This window comes from Anomaloglossus baeobatrachus, chromosome 8 (assembly GCF_048569485.1).
Source record: "Anomaloglossus baeobatrachus isolate aAnoBae1 chromosome 8, aAnoBae1.hap1, whole genome shotgun sequence".
NCBI classification, from domain to species: domain Eukaryota; kingdom Metazoa; phylum Chordata; class Amphibia; order Anura; family Aromobatidae; genus Anomaloglossus; species Anomaloglossus baeobatrachus.
The window spans coordinates 151,979,560-152,003,995 of NC_134360.1; the positions used below are offsets into that span (position 1 = coordinate 151,979,560).

The following is a 24,436-nucleotide window of genomic DNA, read 5'->3' on the forward strand; positions in this document are numbered from 1 at the left end:
GTGCTCACGATATAAGGCAATAACTGACACGAGTCCAGGAATTAACCAAGTTGTTGGTAACTGGTGCCCTCGAATGCTGTTTGGACGGGCCCCCTCACCAAGGTGTGTAATACAGGTGCTTTTCTCCTGCCTGATGTCTGTGTCTGCTCCATGCACGGGTCTGGACCGGGTCCCGACAGTCGTCACTGGCGGGCCGGCGGGCCACTACCCTGCCCCGGTCCACCTCAGATTCCACGCAAGCGGCTGGCCTATTCCTCTGGCCCTCACTGCCCCTCTCCCCAAGCTCCACACCGGAGCTCCTTCCAGACTCCACACCTCCTGCAGACTGCTCACTGCAAACTCCCTATATAGTTCCCTCCCAGACACTTCAGACCCCTCTGCTCCACCCACTGGTGTTGTGTGTAACTGTGTTGGAAACTCCTCAAGGGAGAGTGAGATCTGCACCAAAAAGATGGACGCAGACCTCTGTGACACCCTGGTTTTGACAGGGAGGCACACAATAATCATCATCCGCTATATTTTCACATCGTAGCCTGTATTCACCACCCAGCGCATTCTCTGCAATAAGGTGCTTTTCTTAATGGTGGACACATTGACATTTTGAAAATTAGCAGTCACCATAGATTATTTGGATTCCCATGTGTACAGAGATACTGATACTATCTGTATGTCAGGATCTGGATAAGATGCTGTATCCAGAGGGATCTCCACCTTGAATATCTCAAACAAGCCCAGTGGACTGTGACATTCACTATCATTTGGCTTTGCTTGGTCCACACATAGCAGATTATCCATGGTTTATTTTTGTTACTTGGCTTTCTCTACCTTGCATTCAGTTCAGGGTATAGGCCTGCCTGAAAGGATTTTGAATGTCAAGATTCCAACATGGATCTCAATGTTATGTCTTGTGGGTAGTGCCAGGCTTCTGGGAGGAACAGGCCTACACCTACCACTCAGGTCTGTCTTCATTTTTAAAATTCAAATGCTGGCCCACAGCCTGTGTGTTGCATGGGCTGTACATCCCAGCACTTTTAATGCCCTATGTGGAGGAGGGTAATTTACTGCTATTATACTGCTTTGTGCCTGAAAGGATTTTGAATGTAAAGACTCCAAAATGTGTCTCAAAGTTTTGTCTTGTGGGTAGTGCCAGGCTTCTGGGAGGAACAGGTTTATATCTGCTAATCAGGCATGTCTTCATTTTGCAAATTCAAATGCTGGACCACAGCCTGTGTTTTGCACGGACTGTACATCCCAGCTCTTTTAATGCCCTATGGGGAGGGGGGCAATTGATGCTATTATACTGCTGTCTGAATGAAGGATTTTGAATGTTGAAACTACTAGATGCGTCTCCGAGTTGTCTTGTGCCTGTACTGCCAGGGGTATGGGAGCACTATCCCTACACCTGTCTCTCATCCACGTCTATGTTTCTTCTGTCAATAGCCTAGGAAGCTAATAGTTGTGCCAAAACAGTGGTGCTACACTGTAAAAATATATTTTTGCTGTTTTGGAAGCTTTTTGACCCCCCACAAAGGTGTTTTCTATGCCTCACATTTGGCCTTCCATTGAATTCAATGGGGTTCGAAAAGGTTTGATAAAGGTTCAAAGTTCGGATCGATAAAGGTTTGTGTAGGTACTCCTTGTTCGGTTCGGTTCGGGAACTGAACCGCGGGAAGTTTGCTCATCTCTAGTCCCTAATAAAATATGTTTTGTAAATTTAACTGGAAAATTTAAAAGTGCTACTTAACCTTTAATCTTTCTACATTTCAAACAAATAATTTGTTAAAAAAATTCTGCTTATGTAAAATAGGCATGTGTATAGTGTTAATTATTAACTATTTAATGTGTGACTATCTGCTTTAAGGGCATACAAATTGACATTTCGAAAATTAAGAATCTTTCATCAACTTTCTAATTTGTTCGTAAATCAACACAATGAATCACAAAAAATAATCTCAGACTCACCGGTTTATAATGAAGCATTTCACAGTTATTACCATATAAAGTGACATTGGTAAGAATTAATACATTTTTCATGATCAAGAAGATGAAAACAGGCTTTTGGCGGTAAGGGGTTAAATAACATATTTATCTGGTCCTGACATGTACTTAATTCATGGTGACGTATTCATTTTTTTAACTGGTCCAACATTTGCTATACATACTTATCATATGAATCAATCTTCTTGGTTGAAGGATATATAAGGAAACAGAAATGACTCTCCTGATGACAGGTACTGTGCAGATGTCAGCAGATCTGGTGGCGTTATGACTACAGTGTATGTGATTGGACCACAATTACTGGGTTTTGCCGTGGGGCCAGTGTAGATGGCATAATTCCAGTGGTTGGCTACAGTCCAATACATTATAGTGATGTCACCACTATAGCCTGTAAACAATCACCAGGAGCCTTAGGAGAGGGTGTAGGGCAAAAGCAACAGAAGGAAAGCAGATTAGAATCTTTATTGTTAATATTAGTACGCTTATGGTCTGAATTAAGTTGAACAAAGGGCACCACCCATTGGGATCTCCCAGTATACATATAACCACATGAAACAAAAAGAAAAAAAAGAACTATACTCAACAGGGATCACCAATGAGTCATTATATAGAAAAATACAAAAAAACTTTATTGTGATGACATATCAAGAACACACATTTGTCTGGCTCAGAGAGCAATCAAGACACACAACAAATCGACATTAAAAACACTAAAAAAACAATCACGGTTTATGTCCCCAAAACACACCGTCCCCCAACAGAATACAAGTGTGGTATATAAGACAAAAATAAGTGCCTTTTATCAATAACTCACATCATTATAAAGGTAGTTTTTTTTAACTACTAGACAATGTGTATTATAGATTTATGCGAATAAGCCCAAATGGTACATACACACAACCCCCTAGTATCTGTTGCCTACTCAGTAATAGATGTTATTGTATATAGACCTAGTATCAGCTACCCATTAGAGTGGGAATATAGGTACCTTAGTAGTAAATAGATAAGTATGAGTACCACCACTGTATATTGAGACAGGGGGCGACTCAAATAGTGTATTAGATAGAAGGACCACAATGTCACATGGTCACCTGTAAGGGGTGCTTCACACACAGCGAGCTCACTGCCGAGATCGCTGCTGAGTCACGCTTTTTGTGACGCAGCAGTGACCTCATTAGCGATCTCGCTGTGTGTGACACTGAGCAGCGATCTGGCCCCTGCTGTGAGATCGCTGCTCGTTACACACAGCCCTGGTTCGTTTTCTTCAAAGGCGCTCTCCCGCTGTGACACACAGATCATTGTGTGTGACAGCGAGAGAGCGACAAATGAAGCGAGCAGGGAGCAGGAGCCGGCGTCTGACAGCTGAGGTAAGCTTGTAACCAAGATAAACATCGGGTAACCAAGGTGGTTACCCGATATTTACCTTAGTTACCAGCCTCTGCAGCTCTCACGCTGCCTGTGCTGCCGGCTCCGGCTCTCTGCACATGTAGGTGCTGTACACATCGGGTTAATTAACCCGATGTGTACAGCAGCTAGGAGAGCAAGGAGCCAGCGCTAAGCAGTGTGCGCGGCTCCCTGCTCTCTGCACATGTAGCTGCATTACACATCGGGTTAATTAACCCGATGTGTACTGTAGCTAGGAGAGCAAGGAGCCAGCGCTCAGTGTGCGCGGCTCCCTGCTCCCTGCACACACAGTTAAGCGGTGTGCGCTGGTAACTAATGTAAACATCGGGTAACCATACCCGATGTTTACCTTAGTTACCAGTCTCCGCAGCTTCCAGACGGCGGCTCCGTGCAAGCGCAGCGTCGCTTGCACGTCGCTGCTGGCTGGGGGCTGTTCACTGGTCGCTGGTGAGATCTGCCTGTTTGACAGCTCACCAGCGACCATGTAGCGATGCAGCAGCGATCCTGACCAGGTCAGATCGCTGGTCGGATCGCTGCTGCATCGCTAAGTGTGAAGGTACCCTAACAATATAAAGTTAGATACCAATTCTCATGACTGAGTAATCAAAAAGTACTGATCGATCACACACTACAGTAAAGGGTTAAATATAAATTTCACTACTAATTATAGTCTGCTAGTTTAGATAAAAAAAGAAAAAATCTTTTGAGAAACCAACAGTTTCTAAGGTTTTGTGAAGGATCTAGACCTGTACCAAACAGTATGCTAACTGCTAATCAGCTGGAGATGGAAGGAGAGATAAACTGATATGCACTATAAATGAAAATGGCAGGCCTGCCTGGGGAGGGAGGGTAAAGGGGGGAGAGTAATGATGACAGAATGGGGTTTGGACGGCATGCACAGACCCCACGCGTATCGCCACTTACCCAGTGGCTTCCTCAGGGGAAAAAAAGTTTTTTGTTTTTTTTTTGTTTTACGCTTACGGTCTATAGCAAGCGGAAAGTGGAAAAAACTTTTATTGACTGGCCATTTTTTTTTGTATCTTTTTGCGTTGCTACACGTTGGGAAGAGTATTATCTTTTGACACTGCTTTGTAGGACATATACATTATTACCTTACCTTCAATAAATAATGTGAAAAACAATTTTTGTCCTTTCAAATAACCTATTAAGTGAATTCTACATGTTCTTGGGTTCATGTGGATACACAGTAATTTGTAGTTAGTTTGCAATTTAATCTATAAATAATGTGCGTCTGAGAAAAATATTTGGTAGGTGGGGTGTTTCATTTTTTGTAATGTATGGTTTTACATTTTTTTTACAGATTTTTTTTACCTTTCAGAACTTTTTTTATTTCTGGATAAATTTTACTTACAGTGTGACATTAAATTTAGGCTTTTAATGAAAGCCCTAAAGTAGATAAAGGAAGCAAACAAATGATTGGAATCTATTATACTATTATACTTTGTCATACTTTTTGAGGGAAATGATCCAATATCCCTCTTCTGTGGGTGGATTTGATTTCAGAATGTGTTGTGAACCCTTGTGGCCCACTGCTGCATCTAAACATTTAATGTGATTGTTAATTAGTCCTGTACATCTGCTGGAAGGAGTTTTAGCCAATTCCTCTCTACAAAACAGCTTCAACTTTGTTTTCTCCCATGAGCTGCTCACTTCATGTATTTCCACAAAATTTCTACAGCCAATTATGCTATGTCAAGAATACATTCAGTCATTACGTGATCGCTGTGCTAACAAAAGCGTTGGAAATGCCCATGCTTCTTTTTATTAAAGCGGTGGTTCACTAATCAGCATAGTGGCCACAAATCGATGTAAAGTTCATAAAGAAGGCTTTTCTCAAATATCATGTGTAGCTAATTGTGCCTCTGAGCAGCGCTATTGTGATCTGCTTATCCCCATCGCCTGACCAGTTGTCTCCGTGACCTCTGAGATCCAGTGAGGTGACGTCAACTTCCAATTAACCCGACATCACTGAGGCCTCAGTCTTCCTGAGTGCCTGGGCTGTGGGCGGAGTTTCCTTCGCTGCAGAGTGCCACTAGCAGAAGCGATGCTGGGCTGTGACGAGTGGTGAAACTCCGCCCACATCCAAGTCACTCACGAAGACTGGGGATAGCCTCGGTGATGTTGAGTCAACTGGAAGTTGACATGACATCACCGTATTTCAGAGTTCACAGAGCCTGGGGGTCGTGTGATGGGAATGAGTGGACTGCAATAGCGCCACTCAGAGGCACAATTGACTACACAAGGTATTTGAGAAAATCCTTCCTTATGAGCTTTGCATCAATATGTGGCCACTATGCTGAGTAGTGAACCACCCCTTTAAATAGCCCATATTGGCTCAATGTAGCTGACACAAGAGAAGCAAAAGAATGCAGCAGGAAGGATTGGGGTAATCAGACTAGCTATATGCCATCTGTATGCACATTGCAAAGTTTAAGCTCACAGGTCAATCCTATCCTCATATTGCATAGTGGTGTACCAGTGATGGCGAAATATGTCAGAGTGGGGAGAAAGCGGTTGCAGTGCACTACAATCAGGGGACCAACTGAGACAGCGATGCAGAATCCCAAAACCAGGACGGTCACGTTGTATCCAGGATGATTGGAATCTTATGGTTTTACTTCTTTTTCACTCATTACATTGGAGTTTGCTATTTACAAATTTTGGATCTCATGAGAAAGGACTGTACAGGTGTTTTTAAAGCTATAAAATACTATTTATATAACGAAAGTAATTATAACATTACTCATTACAGAGATGCATTTCTTAAACCCTCCATAGCATAGATTTTTGTATTATTAATACTATTGTAATTTTATTTTTTGTGTTTCTGTATTTTAGACCTGAAACCTGATCAGCCCGATGCCATTATTCCACCACCAGATATCGAAGAAAAGGAAGGTAGGTTATTTATCTCAGTTTTCAATCCAATATTAATACATAAGCCAAAATTGACCAAATTATACCCATTTAGGAAACCACAATAATATAATTGATCTGACATTGCTTCATGGCAACTTGGAGAATGAAACGCAGTGTAATATTAATGCAGATTTTAGCTTTTCCAATATTCTGATAAAAACAAAACCATTTTAGTTAGGAATAGAGTGTGTTCTGTTGGTAAACCGTGAAATATATGAGATGACTATATAAAATCATTTTTTCAGTTTTCTAAGCTGATGGAACCATCACAATTCCTTTTTTTCGACTTGTGTAACCCTTATGAAGTGGTATGGAACCTTAATGCTGTTGACATAATTGGTTACCATATGCAAGAAAAATGCTTCATAAGAACCAACTTGTAAGCAGACACAGCAAACCCAATAAGAACTGATCGTATTGCAAAGTTACTTTTTTAGCTGCCATTACATAGTAAATTTACTTTGTTAGTTTTTCTTTTGGATGTTGAAAAATCATTTCCACTGTGTCCATCTCAATAATTAGAAAGGTAAAACCCTTCAACTTAACAGACTGGAGATTATACATTGATGATGCCATTTTCATATGGAAAGGCAATAATAATGTAATTACTAATTTTGCGTAAGAACTTCATTCCAACAGTTAGGTTATGTCACTCAACCTGACTGTTAGCAAGGCAGCTATTATTTTTTTATGGCGGTGTTACACGCTACGATATAACATGCATGAGCGATCGCACCCGCCCCCGTCGTTTGTGCGTCATGGGCAATTCGTTGCCCATGTCGCACAATGTCGTTAACCCCTGTCACATTTACTTACCTCCCTAACGACGTCGCTGTGGGCGGCGAACATCCTCTTCCTGAAAGGGGTAGGACGTTCGGTGTCACAGCAACGTCACACAGCGGCCGCCCAATAGAAGCGGAGGGGCGGCGATGAGCGGCCGGAGCACCCTGCTCACCTCCTTCCTCATTGCCGGCGGGTCATAGGTAAGCTGTGTTCGTCGTTACCGGGGTGTCACACGTAGCGATGTGTGCTGCCTGAGGAATGACGAACAACCGGCGCGCAGAAGGAGGAACGACATTATGAAAATGAACAACGTGTCAATGAGCAACGATAAGGTGAGTATTTTTGCTCGTTAACAGTCGTTCGAAGGTGTCACACGCTACGACATCTCTAACGATGCCGGATGTGCGTCACAAATTCCGTGACCCCGACGACATATCGTTAGATATATCGTAGCATGTGACGGGGCCTTTAGACTTGAATATCTCCCATCAGGAGAACACTATTGTCACTAAAAAAGATGCAAACAGGAATGGCTGCATCCACTTTTCTAGTATCCATTAACGCAAATGGCTAACAAATATGCTGTATAATTAATACCCGAGGATGAAATTAACTACACTAGTGAACAGTTTACCAAGCACTGTTACCCTGAAAACATTATTAATAGTGTTGAGCGAGTATGCTTGTCACTACTCGGTACTCGCACGAGTATCACTGTACTCGGGCTACTCGGCGGGGACCGAGTAATCTCGCGATACTCGTGCTGTACTCGTGGTCTTCATCCCTGCATGTTGGCGCTCTTTTGACAGCCAGCCCTCATGCAGGGATTGGCTGGCAGACCACTGCAATGCCACAGCCCTGTTAGTTGTGGAATTGCATTGATTGGCCAGCCTGCACAGCGAGACCGAGCCTTTATACCGGCGGGCGCGCTGTGCTCTGCACACAGCCATCCAGACAGTCAGTGCAGGGAGAGTGTTGCTGCTTCAGGGAAAGGTTTGCGGCCCTTTATAGTTATTTCCGTAGCAGGGCTGCAAACAGTGTGACCAGAAGTCCTTCTCAGGACTATTGTAGTTGTATACAGGCAGGCAGGGTATAGCCAGGTCGGAGTACAGGAGCAGAGTCCTTCTCAGGACTATTGTTGCTGTATACAGGCAGGGCAGGCAGGGTATAGCCAGGTCGGAATACAGGCTAGTGACCAGAAGAGTCCTTCTCAGGACTATTGTAGCTGTATACAGGCAGGCAGGCAGGGTATATAGCCATTCCTAGTGGTGACCGTATACCAGCCTTCATCATATCTGGGGCTGGTGTACACAGTCTAAAACAATCCTGATAGTGTCAGACTTCTCAGTAATTGTCGCTCCTAAAAACCTGTTAGGTACTTAGTGCGTCTGTGCTTGCATTTAAAAACCGCACGTGTGTGGCAGTCGGTGGCAGCGTACAGGTGCACTTGTGTGCGTTTTGCACAAACTAGTATATAACGCACAAGTCTAGTGAATAATACACGTCAGCAGTGTCTGATAGTGTCAAACTTCTCAGTAATTGTCGCTCCTAAAAACCTGTTAGGTTCTTATTGCGTCCGTGCTTGCATTTAAAAACCGCACGTGTGTGGCAGTCGGTGGCAGCGTCAGGCTCCACATTGTCCCTGGATAGAGACATGCATGAGGGCCTTTAAACCTGAAATGCCCATTGTAAGGAAGTGGGTCTATTGTAGTATAGCCCTTAGGAAGGGCAGCCAAAAATTTGGAGGCTCCACGTTGTCCCTGGATAGAGACATGCATGAGGGCCTGTAAACCTGAAGTGCCCATTGTAAGGAAGTGGGTCTATTGTAGTATAGCCCTTTGGCAGGGCAGCCAAAAATTGGGAGGCTCCACATTGTCCCTGGATAGAGACGTGCATGAGGGCCTCAAAACATTGTTCCCATTGCAAAGGAGCGGGTCTTCTGTCGTTGTAATGCCCATTCTGAAAGAATGGGCAAAAAAATTTACCACTGGGGGTATACCTGAAACAACGGCCTAACTATTGTAACGGTCATCATGGTGGCGCATGAGGAGAAGGAGGAGCAGTCCAACGATTAGCCAAAGTCCAGAAGTGTGTACCCATGGGTGAGTGGAGGTACATGGCAAATTCCCGTTACAAACTTTAAATTCCGCTGTCATTTGCTGGTGAAGTCTGGCCCAATCCAACCCTTGTTCATCTTGATCAGAGTCAGCCTGTCAGCATTTTCAGTTGACAGGTGGGTGCGTTTATCTGTAATGATTCCACCTGCGGCACTAAAAACACGCTCTGACAAAACGCTAGTGGCAGGGCAGGCCAGGACTTCCAAAACGTAGAGAGCCAATTCATGCCACGTGTCCAGCTTGGATACCCAATAATTGTAAGGCACAGAGGAATGTCGGAGTACAGTTGTTCGATCTGCAAGGTACTCCTTGAGCATCTGGGCAAACTTAGAATTTCTTGTGGCACTACCCCACACCTCAGGGGCTGTGGTATGTGAGGGGCTGAGAAAACTGTCCCACATCTTAAAGACTGTTCCCCTACCTCTGGCGGATTGGACTTGTGCCCCTCTCGGCTGTACGCCTTGGTTGTCCACTGATTCTTGACCTATGCTGCTAGCGTTTTGTGAGGGGAATGCTTTGCCTACTTCCGTGACTATGGCAGTGGAACTGCTGCACTTTGCCTGACCTCTTCGCCTCGGGAATAAGAGACATAAAGTTCTTTTAGCGTGGGTCTACCTGTGTTACCAACCACTAATGATTGTCGGCCAAGATGTTCTTAACGCGAGGGTCACGAGACAGGCAGCTTACCATAAAGTCAGCCATGTGCGCCAGACTCTTAACAGCCATCACTTCAGTATCCTGACCAACATGATGACTGAACATGCTGTCCTCCTCCTCCTCATCATCTACCCTGTCCTCTGGCCAGCCACGCTGAACCGAGGATATGACTGCATGTCATATCCTCAATTTGGCCGGAGAGTTGCTCCATGTCTTTATCCTCCTCCTCGTCATAGTCCTCCACTGCACGTTGTGATGAGACGAGGCTGGGCTGTGTGTTATCACCCACACCCACTACTGTTTCTTGCTCATACTCATCGCGCTCCGCCTGCAATGCATCATGTTTGTTTTTGAGCAGAGACCATTTTAGAAGGCAGAGAAGCGGTATGGTGACGCTAATAATGGCGTCATCGCCGCTCACCATCTTGGTGGAGTCCTCAAAGTTTTGGCGGATGGTACATAGGTCGGACATCCATCTCCACTCCTCAGGTGTTATGTGTGGAGTTTGACCCATTTCCCGACGGCTTAGGTGATGCAGGTACTCAACAACTGCCCTCTTCTGCTCACATATCCTGACCAACATGTGCAGAGTTGAATTCCAATGCGTGGGGACATCACACACCAGTCTGTGAGCCGGAAGATTCAAATGGCGCTGGAAGCCGGCAAGGCCAGCTGAAGCAGTAGGTGACTTTCGAAAATGTGCAGACAGGTGGCGAACTTTTACCAGTAGATCAGACAGCTCTGGGTATGACTTTAGAAACCGCTGAACCACGAGGTTGAGCACATGGGCCACACATGGAACATGTGTCAACTGGCCTCGCCTCAAAGCCGCCACCAGGTTCCGGCCATTGTCACACATGACCTTTCCTGGCTTTAGGTTCAGAGGTGTGAGCCAGTGATCTGCCTGCTGTTTCAGAGCTGTCCACACCTCTTCTGCATTGTGGGGTTTGTCACCTATGCAGATTAGCTTCAGCACAGCCTGTTGCCGCTTCGCCGAGGCAGTGCTGCAGTGCTTCCAGCTTGGGACTGGTGTGGAGGGTAAAGTGGATGAGGATGCGCAGGAGGAGGAGGAGGCTGAGGAGCATGACATTCCGGAGCTGTAGAGTGTAGGTGAAACCCTGACTGAGGTAGGGCCTGCAAACCTTGGTGTGGGAAGGACGTGTTCCGTCCCTCGCTCAGACTGGGTCCCAGCTTCCACAATATTAACCCAGTGTGCCGTCAATGAGATGTAGCGGCCTTGCCCACAAGCACTTGTCCACGTGTCTGTGGTTAGGTGGACTTTGGCTGAAACAGCATTGTTCAGGGCACGTGTGATGTTTTGTGACACGTGGTTATGCAATGTGGGGACGGCACACCGGGAGAAATAGTGGCGGCTGGGGACCGAGTAACGTGGGACAGCTGCCGCCATCAGGTCGCAGAATGCTTCTGTCTCCACCAGCCTAAAAGGCAACATTTCCAGCGCAAGCAGTCGCGAAATGTTAGCATTTAGAAGTGTGGCATGTGGGGCGTTGGCAGTGTATTTGCGCCTGCGTTCAAAGGTTTGCTGAATGGATAACTGAACGCTGCGCTGTGACAAGGACATGCTTGATGATGGTGTTATTTCTGCGTGGGTAACTGCAGGTGCAGGGCCGGAGGAGGCTTGTTCGCGGGCAGCATGGACAGGGGATTGGCTCGCATGCACAACAAGCGAAGACGCAGCAGTGACATCAGCAAGCACTGCTTCTCGACTCTGTTGTACATCCCACAAAGTCGGGTGCTTGGCTGACATGTGCCTGATCATGCTGGTGGTGGTCAGGCTGCTAGTTTTGGTACCCCTGCTAATGCTGGCACGGCAGGTGTTGCAAATGGCCTTTTTAGAATCAACTGGAGCCAACTTAAAAAACTGCCAGACCCGGGAAGATCTAACATTTGTACAGGCACCTTGTGACGTGTTTTTGTTCCGGGGAACGGTTGCCTGACTTCTGCCTGGGGCCACCACCCTGCTTCTTACTGCCTGTTGGGATGCTACGCCTCCCTCCCCCTGTGCACTGCTGTCCTCGCTCTGCATATCCTCCTGCCAGGTTGGGTCAGTTACTGGATCATCCACCACGTCGTCTTCCTCTTCCGCACCCTGCTCCTCCTCCTGACTTCCTGACAATTGTGTCTCATCATCGTTCACCCCTTGTTGAGACACATTGCCAACTTTGTGAGAACGTGGCTGCTCAAATATTTGGGCATCTGTACATACAATCTCGTCATGACCCACTTCAACAGGAGCTGGCGAGAGGCCAGAATGTGTGAATGGAAACGTGAACAGCTCTTCCGAGTGTCCGTGGACGTGTACTCGGCCTGGTGGTAGGAAGGAGGATCAGGTTCTGAAATGTGCGGTGCAGTATCACGGCTACTAACACTTGACCGTGTTGAAGACAGAGTGTTTGTGGTGGTGCCAATCTGACTGGAAGCATTATCCGCTATCCAACTAACAATCTGTTGACACTGGTCTTGGTTCAAGAGCGGTGTACTGCTGCGGTCCCCAAGAATTTGGGACAGGATGTGCGAGCGAGTAGATGTGGCCCTTTGTTGTGGCAAAATTAGAGCTTGCACACGACCTCGGTCTCTGCCTGCACCACCATCACGTCCACTTCCTTGTTCGTTGCCAACGCCCTTGCGCATTTTGCAATGCTGTGCTGATGTGTATTCACTAGACTTGTGCGTTATATCCAAGTTTGTGCAAAACGCACACAAGTGCACCTGAACGCTGCCACCAACAGGCACACACGTGCGGTTTTTAAATGCAAGCAAGGTCGCACTAAGAACCTAACAGGTCTCTATCCAGGGACAATGTGGAGCCTCCCAATTTTTGGCTGCCCTGCCAAAGGGCTATACTACAATAGTCCCACTTCCTTACAATGGGCACTTCTGGTTTACAGGCCATCATGCACGTCTCTATCCAGGGACAATGTGGAGCCTCCCAATTTTTGGCTGCCCTGCCAAAGGGCTATACTACAATTGACCCACTTCCTTACAATGGGCACTTCTGGTTTACAGGCCATCATGCACGTCTCTATCCAGAGACAATGTGGAGCCTCCCAATTTTTGGCTGCCCTGCCAAAGGGCTATACTAAAATAGATCCACTTCCTTACAATGGGCACTTCTGGTTTACAGGCCATCATGCACGTCTCTATCCAGGGACAATGTGGAGCCTCCCAATTTTTGGCTGCCCTGCCAAAGGGCTATACTACAATAGACCTACTTCCTTACAATGGGCACTTCAGGTTTACAGGCCCTCATGCACGTCTCTATCCAGGGACAATGTGGAGTCTCCCAATTTTTGGCTGCCCTGCTTAAGGGCTATACTACAATAGACCCACTTCCTTACAATGGGCACTTCAGGTTTACAGGCCATCATGCACGTCTCTATCCAGGGACAACGTGGAGCCTCCCAATTTTTGGCTGCCCTGCCTAAGGGCTATACTACAATAGACCCACTTCCTTACAATGGGCACTTCAGGTTTACAGGCCTTCATGCATGTCTGTATGCAGGGGCATTGGTGAACCTCACAATTTTGGACTGCCCTGGCAAAGGAAAATACTACAAAGACTCACTTCCTCAAAATGGGCACATTAGACTTAAGAGGCCTTCATGTACGTCTCTTCTCAGAGACATCGGAGTGCCACACAATGTTTTCACGTAAAATCTTTCATGTAATCTCCAAAAGTAACATACACCAGCTCTATCTCACTATTGGGTATGTGCCCTTAACATTTCCGCCATGAAAATTCATTTTGGTGTCATTTTTGAAGGTTTTCGGGTGAGTCCGTAAAAATGGCGTAAAACGCAGACAAAATTGTTCACAGCTGTGACTTTTGAGTGATAAATGCTTCAAGGGGTCTTCCCCATGCTGTTGCCTTGTCATTTGAGCACTCTTCTGAGACTTTTGTGACATTTTTAGGGTTTCTACATGCTGCCGGGGGGTCATTTCATAAAAATACTCGGGTCTCCCATAGGATAACATTGGGCTCGGTGCTCGGGCCGAGTACATGAGTATCTTGGGATGCTCGGCCCGAGCCTCGAGCACCCGAGCTTTTTAGTACCCGCTCATCACTAATTATTAAACGTGCTTATCAGAGGACAAATCAGATTACACAATAACAATGTCTGGAGCCGAAACCCTATGACCAAATGAAAAAAAAACATGATTTTTTTTTTCCATTAAGTTTATCACCACCTTCAATTCTGCTCCCCTCCCTCTAAGGAAGGTGCTACAAAAACATTGGAATATTATCTGGAAAGATCCCATACTTGATCTTTTCGTTCCTGCATAATCACAAATTACTTTCAGATGAATGCCCAGTTTGAGGAACATCTTGGCTCGGAGCTGTCTGAGGTCGCTTCATAGCAATCTTACCCAACAAAGACTGAGTGTGCAGCCCTTAGGGAAATTAAAAGCACAACAATGGTCTGTATTGAAAATAGGCAACTTTTAAAATAGTTCATCAGACAAATCTGCTTCTTTCTCTGCAAGAATTGATCAGTATTTATCAAAATTCTTAATTCTGAAGAAAAATCTTTATTTAATGAAGACTTTACTGTTACTGATTCTAGGACGTTGGAGTAGGGCGGAGCTAGAGGCAGAGGGAGGAGCAAAAGACAGACGGAGGAAGCAGAGAGAGGCGCTAGAGGCAGAGGGAGGTGCTAAATGCAGAGCACCACCACCTTCCCTTATTCTATCTACTATCTACATAGAATCTCATCTGTAATAACGGTCATCTCCTTTCTCAGTAATGGGAAAGTCTTCACTGAATTGAGAATTTTGATAATGACTGATCAATTCTAGCAGAGAAAGAAGCAAATTTCTGTACTGTTGATTTGTGAAAAAATGAAATAAAAATGACGCTCTTTAAAGGGAGCCTGTCAGGTACAATATGCACCCAGAACCACGAGCAGTCCTGAGTGCATATTACTAATCCCTGCCTAACAGTCCCTGTATACATACACTAGCATAGATAAAGAGATCTTTAGAAAAAGTATTTCTAAAGATCTTTTACCATATGCTAATGAACGAGGGCACTAGTTCCTCGGCCATTCGCCCACATTTGCATGTTGGCACACCTCTGTGGGCGTGCTAACATGCTAATGAATGCGCAGTGTCACAGGATGATCTCACTCACCTCTCTGCCGCCCGATGCGGGATTTCGGCTCAGTGTGCATGTGTGCCACCCCCGTGCCAGCAGCCGGCGCTGCTCGGATCCAGGGTCTACGGTACGGCTCAAGGGGTTCCCCGGACCAAGGGGTCACGCGGACACTCCGAACAAAAGGGGGACGTATTTGTACGGGATTGATTGTAGAATGTCTGTGACGCCACCCACGGTATGTGGTGAGGTGGCACACGACCGCTGCTGTTGTGGGATACCCGGGGGAGTTGTAATGGCAGCCGGATGTTAACCCCTTCATGGGTAGGGTGGTTGCCCCGGGGCCCAGTGTCTCTGTGCAGGGTATAGTGATGGCAGGGCCTTGCACGCCCAGGTGAACCAGGGGATAGTTGGTTACTCACAATTGAATGAATCATATGAGTCTTTTGGTAAACCAAGGTGCTGGTGGCTGGCCGCCGCGGCCGGTTGCACTCTGGTCTGCTCACCCAGGCTGGTGGTCTCTGTCCTTTCCTCCGCACTGTTTTGTGTTTTGTGGGCTGCCTGGTTTGGAACTCAGGAGTCCGCTCCCGGCTTTCTGGGTGCCTAAGGAGCCGTGCCCGCTGACGCTGACCCATGGGATCTATGGACCCAGGTGGTTGCCCTATCCCTATCTGTGGGTGGTTGTCTGCTTTTGGGACTTTGGTTGGGACAGGACCTGTAATACTGCCTTCAATCGGTGAATTAGCTAGTCCGCTGGTTTCTGTCCTGGCTTCAGGGTCCGAATACCCCCTATGTGCACGGTTTCCGGTCGGGTCTCCGGTGTCAGTACCAGTGAGCTCCAACCCTTCTCCGGTCCTCCTCGGATCTGCCAAGCCGTCTTCCCGTCTCCTGCTGACGGAGACCACCATCTGCCACCTAGCCAATGTACCAGGGCTCAGACTGTAGCACCGTTCAACTTGAACTTCATCTGCTGGAGCTACACCTAGCTCCAGCCCACACTCCTCTCCACTAGAACTCCAAAACTGAACTGAAGCCTAATTGCTTGTTTTCCCGCACCGGGCTGTCTAGACCCCTATGTGGGCGTTCCCTAACCGCCTGGTCCCGCCCACTGGTGTGCCTGTCTTGCCCTAAGGGGGGGTGACTAGGGTTTCAGGTCAGCTGTATGTCACCTAGGTGAGGGAAGGTGTTATGCGGGGGCCTATGTGTGACTACCTGGTTTTGCCAGGGCGTCACATTCCCCTTTGGTTTAATACAGACCGTCAGCGGGCTGTCCGAGCACCAACATTTATTTAACAGGAACTGTAGAAAAAGGTAGAAAACATTACAATTATAATAACATATGTACATCAAAGTATATTCTCATTCTTCTCTTACGGGAGGCACTTTTCCTAAATGTTGCACATTTAAATCCTGGACGGACCGGGTCCTTCTCACCTCACCCACCCAAAACAACCTAGCCCTGATGCCACCTTTAAAACACAGGTTGGCACCCCTTGCCCAAGTCCAGGTTAGGTCCGGGTGTTGCCCTTACGGGCCAGGTAAAAAGTTCCTTACCTGGCAGTCCTTTTCATGGGGCCCCACGTTCAGGGGACCCCTGACCCGGAGGGTAGTCACCGGTTTTGGTGGTGACTGGTCCTCGGCCGACTCTACCGCAGGCCCTTCCTCCAATCAGCCTCTCCAGAGACTGCGGCAGGTGAGAAGGTTGGTCAGGGACTATTTACAATGCCCAAAAGTTTTTGGGTTATCTCTCCAGTCCAAAGCCACGGTCCATGAACTGTAAACTGGACTTTAACTGTAAAAGGTCCCAACGGGGACTTGCATAACTGGGGTAGCCGGGAACCGCTACCTTAACATTCAATCAGGTGAAGATGGCGAAGAGGGGTGGGTGTGCAGCTGGGCGCCCATTTTCGCCCACTTCCTCACATTATGGGCAAACTTCCCCCTCTGTCCGCAGTGCCGGGTATACGAGACCAACTCTCCGGGCTCCAGGTCTCGGTCTGGGTGGCCAACGGGCAGATGAGTGGCCACATCCCTCCAGGATACAAAGATCTTGGCTTCCAGGCCCGGCTCATATATGAAACCCCAGGCTCTCTGGGAGTTGAAGTGCTGGACCTGGCCCTGGTGTGTTGGGCCCCGGACCCGGAAAATGGCATTTCGGAGATGGTCCTTTTCCGTGTACGTCCGGGACAGTACCTCCGCCTTCCTCTTCTCCCGGGCCGCTATCTCTTTGCTCAGCTGGCACCACTGTCGTTCCCAATACGGAGCACTTGCTTCATGCTCGGCTTCCACCTGCGCGGTGGCTGGGCCCAGCCGGAGTCCCTCCGTGCTGGCTACGACCGACACTACTAGCATTGGAGGACCCCGCTGTGTCATGGCCCGCTCTGCTGCCCTGCAGGTGCATCCCCGCTATGCCTCAGCTGAGGCAGGGAACTTTGGAGCAGTCAGCGTCTCTGGCGGTGCTGGCTTCCGGTCGGGGGCTGCCTCTGCTGCGGCTGGGGCGGACTGCCAGGGCCGTCGTCATCATGGGGGCTGCCGTCTCCAGTACCGGGGGTGATGCTATCAGGGCTGCGGCCTGGCTCGGGACCGGATGGGACATCTGCCGGGACGTGGTCTGGCTTGGAGCTGGTGAGGGTGCTGGATTGGTGGAGTGCTCGCGGCCTGAGGATTCCGCTGGTGGGTCCTCACAGGCAGATGGGATGGGTACCGCTGCCGTTGCGTGTGGCAGCGGACTGAGCGGGGTGTCGGCTGCAGGTGCAGGCAGCGAGGGAGGCAGCGTGGCGGAAGGGGGCAGATCGGGCCCCTCAGCCTGGTGGACCAGTCCCGGTGGGACATAGAGACGTGGGTCGCTTGCCCGCTCCTCTGAGGTCGCCTCCACTTCGCGAGCCTGAATGGCTGCAGCCAGCACAGCCATCTCGGCCGTCCATTGCCTTAATAGAACATTGGCCTGAGCCTGTATCCTGTGGCACATCCGCGCTGTCTGGGTATCCACCCAGTCGGCTGTTCCGAGCACAAATCTCTCCATGATGGGCTTGCCAGACTGCTCGGCCATCTTCCTCTGTCGGGATCCAGGAATAAAAACGTGGCAGAGTCCTGGCGTCTCTGCCCTGCTCAGGTCACATGCTGCAGATCCTTCACCCGCCCCCCCTCGTCTTTTGTAAGTACTCCCTTGTGCGGCTGATTAGTTTCGTTTTACGATCTCGGGGTTTACCTTCTGGCCATGTTCCCAGGGGGCGGGGCTTCAGCTTCACGCCCTTTCTCGGGGGAGAATACACTGGGCTGCAGTTTTTCGCGCCTAAAAATGTTGGTAAAAATGGCGACTTCTGAAAATTTCTCAACGGATCCCTGCTGACTGTCCAATTCAAGGCGCACTTCCACCAGGTAGGTGGATGGGTTTGAGTCCTGTTCGTGATGCCAGGTTTCGGGGTGTGCCGCACCCGTGCCAGCAGTCAGCGCTGCTTGGATCCGGGGCCTACGGTACGGCTCGAGGGGTTCTCCGGACCCGGTGGCCGGGCGGACACTCCGAATAAAAGGTGGACGCATTTGTACGGGATTGATTGTAGAATGTCTGTGACGCCACCCACGGTGTGTAGTGAAGTGGGACACCACCGCTGCTGTTGTGGGATAACCGGGGGAGATGTAATGGCAGCCGGATGTTAACCCTCTGAGGGTAGGGATGGTTGCCCCGGGGCCCAGTGTCTCTGTGCAGGGTATGGTGACGGCAGGGCCTTGCACGCCCAGGTGAACCAGGGGATAGTTGGTTACTCACAATTGAATGAATAATATGAGTCTTTTGGTAAACCAAGGTGCTGGTGGCTGGCCGCCACGGCCAGTTGTACTCTGGTCCACTCACCCGGGCTGATGGTCTCTGTTCTTTCATCTGCACTCTTTTTGTATATTGTGGGCTGCCTGTTTTGGAACTCAGGAGTCTGCTCCCAGCTTTCTGTATGCCTAAGGAGCCGTGCCCGCTGACACTGACCCGTGGGATCTATGGGCCCTGGTGGTTGCCCTATCCCTATCTGTGGGTGATTGTCTGCTTTTGGGACTTTGGTTGGGACAGGACCTGTAATCCTGCCCTCAATTGGTTAATTAGCTAGGCCGCTGGTTTCGGTCCTGGCTTCAGGGTCCGAATACCCCCTCTGTGCACGGTTTCCGGTCAGGTCTCCGGTGTCGGTACCAGTGGGCTCCAACCCTACTCTGGTCCTCCTCGGATCTGCCGAGCCGTCTTCCCGTCTCCTGCTGACAGAGACCACCGTCTGTCACCTAGCCAAGGTACCAGGGCTCTGACCCTGGCACCGTTCAACTTGAACTTCCTCTGCTGGAGCTACACCTAGCTCCAGCCCACACTCCTCTCCACTAGAACTCCAAAACTGAACTGAAGCTTAACTGCTTGTTTTCATGCCCCGGGCTGTCTAGACCGCTATGTGGGCATTCCCTAACCGCCTTGTCCCGCCCACTGGTGTGCCGGTCTTTCCCCAAAGGGGGGGTGACTAGGGTTTCAGGTCAGCTGTATGTCACCTAGGTGAGGGGAGGTGTTATGCGGGTGCCTATGTGTGACTACCTGGTTTTGCCAAGGCGTCACACATGACCCAGGAATTTGGGTCATGTGCACTACTTCAGTTTGAAGCCAGGATGCGTACAGTCGGCTTCAAACTCCGGGCTCATGTGCACTGAGCCAAAATCCCCCGTCGGACGCGATAGCAGCGAAGAGGTGAGTGAGATCATTATGTGACGCTGCACATTCATTAGCATGATAGTGTGCCGCCCATGCAGCAGTCTCACTGCTCGGATTCGGGGGTTACCGTGGCTCGAGGGTCTCCGGACTCGGGGGCTAGCGGCCACTTCAAATGAAAAGGGGGCTATTTACAGGGGATAAGAGTTTGTGATGCCACCCGTGGTTCGCGGTAATGGGAGTTCCATCACTGCCGATGGGAGTACCCTGGGGAGATATGTGGTGCCCCTGACCTGGTCAGGAACCACTGAGTACTGCACCCATGCTGGGGGCAGTACAACACAGGTAATCCAGAAGTCTGACTGAGGTGTGGTTACATAGGCCCATAGTAATCCGGTCTCCCACATTGACATTTGAAGGGACCCCTGGAGAACCCAGGAGGGGGCGTGGCCTCCATCTCCACTCAAGGGGTGTGGTAGAGAGCCTGGTTGCTAAGTTGCGGAGGCAGGCACAGAGGGGAGGGAGTAGTGAACCAGTCAGTCAGTGAAGCTCAGGCAGAGTGGTCACAAGGAGGAAACCTTGAGGCTGTCACTAGTCAGACACCGCAGGTGCAGTGGCTACTGATGGGGGAAAACGGTCACCTGGTAGTGCCACCCGAAATCCACCCAAGGCTGGAGTGCAAAGGGGTGGCTGAGTACGGGGACTGCCAGGCGAGGACCAGGCCCGCACGGGGTTACATGTCCCCAGAGCAGGGGCCCATTCAGTTAGCCTGCTCAACCTGCAGGTGGGGGTACTTCATACCCTCCACCATAACACCACAGAGTCCGGAGCCACGTAGCAACGAGAGGGCCTATAGTTCACAGGAGGCAAGCAGCCGGAGTGACCTGGTCCAGGCTACAAGCAGACGGGCTGAACGAGGGGAGAACAGGCAGAAGCAACTTCCCTGGGTGACCCCAGCAGGACTTCAGGTCGGGGGTCACTCCAAAAACACAAGGACTAGGAAGGCAAGTTGGTAGTCACCCTCATAAGTCAGCCTGAAGGAGCCTGGTTCCTGCTTTGTGCATCACAGCTACGCCCGGGTTACTCACCCTGCCACCTGACGTGAGTAAAAACCCTGAAAGACATTCTGGTTGTGCGTGTGAGTCATTCTGAGACCTGTGGTTCCACACACCCAAACTGGGCCCTGGGGCTAGCCTCACTCTCGGGAGGCCACCACATCTAGCTACATTCAACATCAGCCCTAGGCATCCCCTAATCTGCAGTGGCGGTCGCCCTGACCGCAATACCGAGAGTGGCGTCACGAATCCTAAAGAAGTCAACTTACCTGTGACCAGTAGGACCCAGGACGCGCCGTTCCTGAAGACCCGAAGACGACCTGAAGGTAACGGGGCCACGGGGCAGCACAAATAGAGTGGGGCAGTCAGATGACTTTCCCTCCATGGGTAGGGGAGGCCTCGGGACTGGTGATGGGGAGGTGTTGGGGAGCGTGGTGCAGATTGGAGGTAGGGGAGGACAGCGTACTTACTCAGGCCATGTTGGTATGGATGCAACCAGAAAGCAGACTCTGACACAGTAGTAAACCAGTGGAGAGCAAAAAAAAAAAAAAGGGGAAAATACCACGTTATCGGCCGCGCTGCTCAGAAGAAGGTAGTGATAAGATTATTGTTGAAGATCTCTTCTGAGCGGCGCGGACGATACCGTGGTATTTTCCCATTTTTCCCTTTTTTTTTTGCTTTCCACTAAATTATCTCCCTCTGGGAGCTCACGGGGCTGCTGCAGTCAGATTAGGATCCTGCGATCCATTTGATGTGTATATCCTTAATAAATCTTCATCAATAATCTTATCACTACCTTCTTCTGAGCAGCGCGGCCGATACCGTGGTATTTTCCCCCTTTTTTTTTTTTTCTTGCTCTCCACTAAATTATCTCCCTCTGGGAGCTCACGGGGCTGCTGCAGCCAGATCAAAATCCTGAGATCCATTTCATGTGTATGCAAGGGGCTGGTGAATCACTGCTACCGGGATCACGGGACCATCCGTCTCGGAGGAGGAGCTGCTGTGAGACGCCGGTCCGGCGGCTTCACACTACACGTGGAAGTTCCGATCGTGTGAGCAGATTCCTGCGTGTCATAGAGGACGGGATCCCCGCTAATGAGAAGCGGTCAACCAGGATTCCCCCTTCAGCATCATACAGTGTTGTACCTGCTGTACAACACTATCAGGTGAGTGTGTATCGCACACCCCTTAAATCTTGTGCTTTTAAGGTTCCACACAGGAGCTTTTTCATTTCATTACAGTAGTAAACCAAGTCTCTGTGATCTGCTGACGCTTCAGTGGAGCCCATCCGTTAGTCCGGTCCCGTTGGTATTGCTGGTGGACTGTACCTTGCCTCCATGCACTGTATTTTAGATGTTCTGAATGACCCCTCTGCTTGAAGCTGTTGAGGTCCCGCTCCCTACTGTTAAGTAGGGGAGCTGTGCTCTCAATGGCTGACACTTGGGATTTCAGTGCGCCGCATAAGCTGGAGAGCCCTATCCCCCTCTTTGTGTTGATTCCTTCGATCTCTGAGCTCTTGGGGAAAGTTCATAAAGAGACTATCCTCCACAGGTTAATTATCAGGTTGCGTGAAGCTACTCCCTGATCTAGGGTCCAGTACCCTGCCGTCTTCGGTACCGGTTCGGTTACTAGGTACTCTGGTGCCAGCCGTTCTCCAAAACTATGCAAAACAAGGAAGCCGCGGAGACACAATCACATGTTTCTCAACTCTGGCAGGTAACTAGCCAGGTCTTTCACCGGGAAGGAAAAACCACGGCAAGGACAGTCTCTAGTCAAGGAAACCACCTATGCCAAAACATGGTATCTATCAACAGACAGCTGTTTCGGGGTATTTGCCCCTCATCAGTGTGGAGTAGGAAACTGGCTAGTGGGAGCAATGCCTAGTAGAAGACTATATAGGTAAGGATGGTTGACCTTAGGGAGATCAACATCCAGCACCGCGGAGCACCATCACGTGTTTTCTCAATGCAGTGATTCTAGAGCAATGCCCCCTGGGAAATATGCAAAGCATGGAAGCCGCGGAGACACCCTCACATGTTTCTCAACGCTGGCAGGTAACTAGCCAGGTCTTTCACCGGGAAGGAAAAAACATTTTTGCATATTTCCCAGGGGGCATTGCTCTAGAATCACTGCGTTGAGAAAACACATGATGGTGCTCCGCGGTGCTGGATGTTGATCTCCCTAAAGGTCAACCATCCTTACCTATATGTTCTCCAAAACTAAACCGGGCACCCTTCTCCAATACCCTGCTATTGGGTCTCTGACTCCTTCGGTCACAGACCACTGCCTGCAACCTAGCCAAAAGTCCCCAGGGAGCTCCAACTCCCAGCTCCTCACTCTTTTGGAGCTACTACTTAACTGACTCTGCTCTGCTCTCCACTTCCTCTCCCTGACTTCCTCCCACCAATCTGCCTGACCCCTAGGTGCACTTTATCTGGAGTGTGGGGAGAGTTGCTTTTGAAAAAGGGACAGTGTGTTACTGTAGTCCAGTACTTGCTGCAAGATTAAACAAACAGCCCTTTTCAGGGCTAAATCACAAGAGCACTGATAGCTCTGCATAGTGCAGGGAAAGTTTCTGGAGTAGGGGTACAGAGTTTTTAAAAAAGCCATTTAAGCAGGGTTGATTGTGTTACATCACCTGCTGCAAGACCAAACAACCCAGCATTTCAAAAGCTTAATTTCAATAACTCTGCCATCTGTCTTGGGTAGTATAAAACCGACAAGAAAAACAGCCAAAATCCAATAAAATGTATATTCCTTTATTAATAATGTAATTAAAACAGCAATTTATATGCAAGGTTAATGATGACAGGAGGGACCCACAGCACAGTACAATTATATATAAAAATAAATAAGAAGTGTAATTACATGAAAAGGCCACCAGATGGCAGCAAGAGCCCAAAACAGGCGAGCACAAATGGAAAGCTGCCACAGAATAAATAAATATATATATATATATAAAGTGCAAATGCTATGAATTATACATAAAGTGCACAACAGTAATAATAAAGTGTATAATAGTGAAAAAGTGCACTATAATTAGTAATACTATGGCAGACAATTCCATGTGAGGTCACATGCAAAGAGCATCAAGATAACCACCTGGGGTAGATCCACAATGCTTAGTCAAAGTTGGACTATATAAAAGTGCAATGTGCAAGCAAACAAATGTAAATACATTTAATTAGATGGATGTACCTGAAGCCATGTGGACCGTGTATAGGGAGCCTCCAACCCACCCTACACGTGTTTCGGCATACCTTCGTCAGGGGAATGTGTCACATTGACACATTCCCCTGACGAAGGTACGCCGAAACACGTGTAGGGTGGGTTGGAGGATCCCTACACGTGTAATTATTTCATGTAATTACACTTCTTATTTTTTTTTATATATATAATTGTACTGTGTTGTGGGTCCCTCCTGTCATCATTAACCTTGCATATAAATTGCTGTTTTAATTACATTATTAATAAAGGAATATATATTTTATTGGATTTTGGATGTTTTTCTTGTCGGTTTTATATCTATATGAATAGCCTATTTATTGGAGTTGGGGTGTATTTAATATATTTATATATAGTGATAGTTTTTAAAAATACACTATATTATACCCCCCACCTTGGCATTAATCAGTCTAGCCTGTCTTAGATAGTGCAGAGAGAGTTTCTTGATTTAAGGGGGCTTTACACGCAACGACAT

The 24,436-nt window shown here is 48.5% G+C and overlaps 1 protein-coding gene across 1 annotated transcript in view; it reads left to right on the forward strand.

The window, feature by feature from the left end:
• The window catches only part of LOC142250053 (complement factor H-related protein 1-like), a 214,976-nt gene that overhangs the window by 77,213 nt on the left and 113,327 nt on the right, over positions 1 to 24,436 (forward strand). Inside the window, exon 5 of the mRNA XM_075322115.1 lies at positions 6,262 to 6,321. Within this exon, the coding sequence (XP_075178230.1) occupies positions 6,262 to 6,321 (60 nt within the window). The remainder of the gene's footprint in view (positions 1 to 6,261; positions 6,322 to 24,436) is intronic.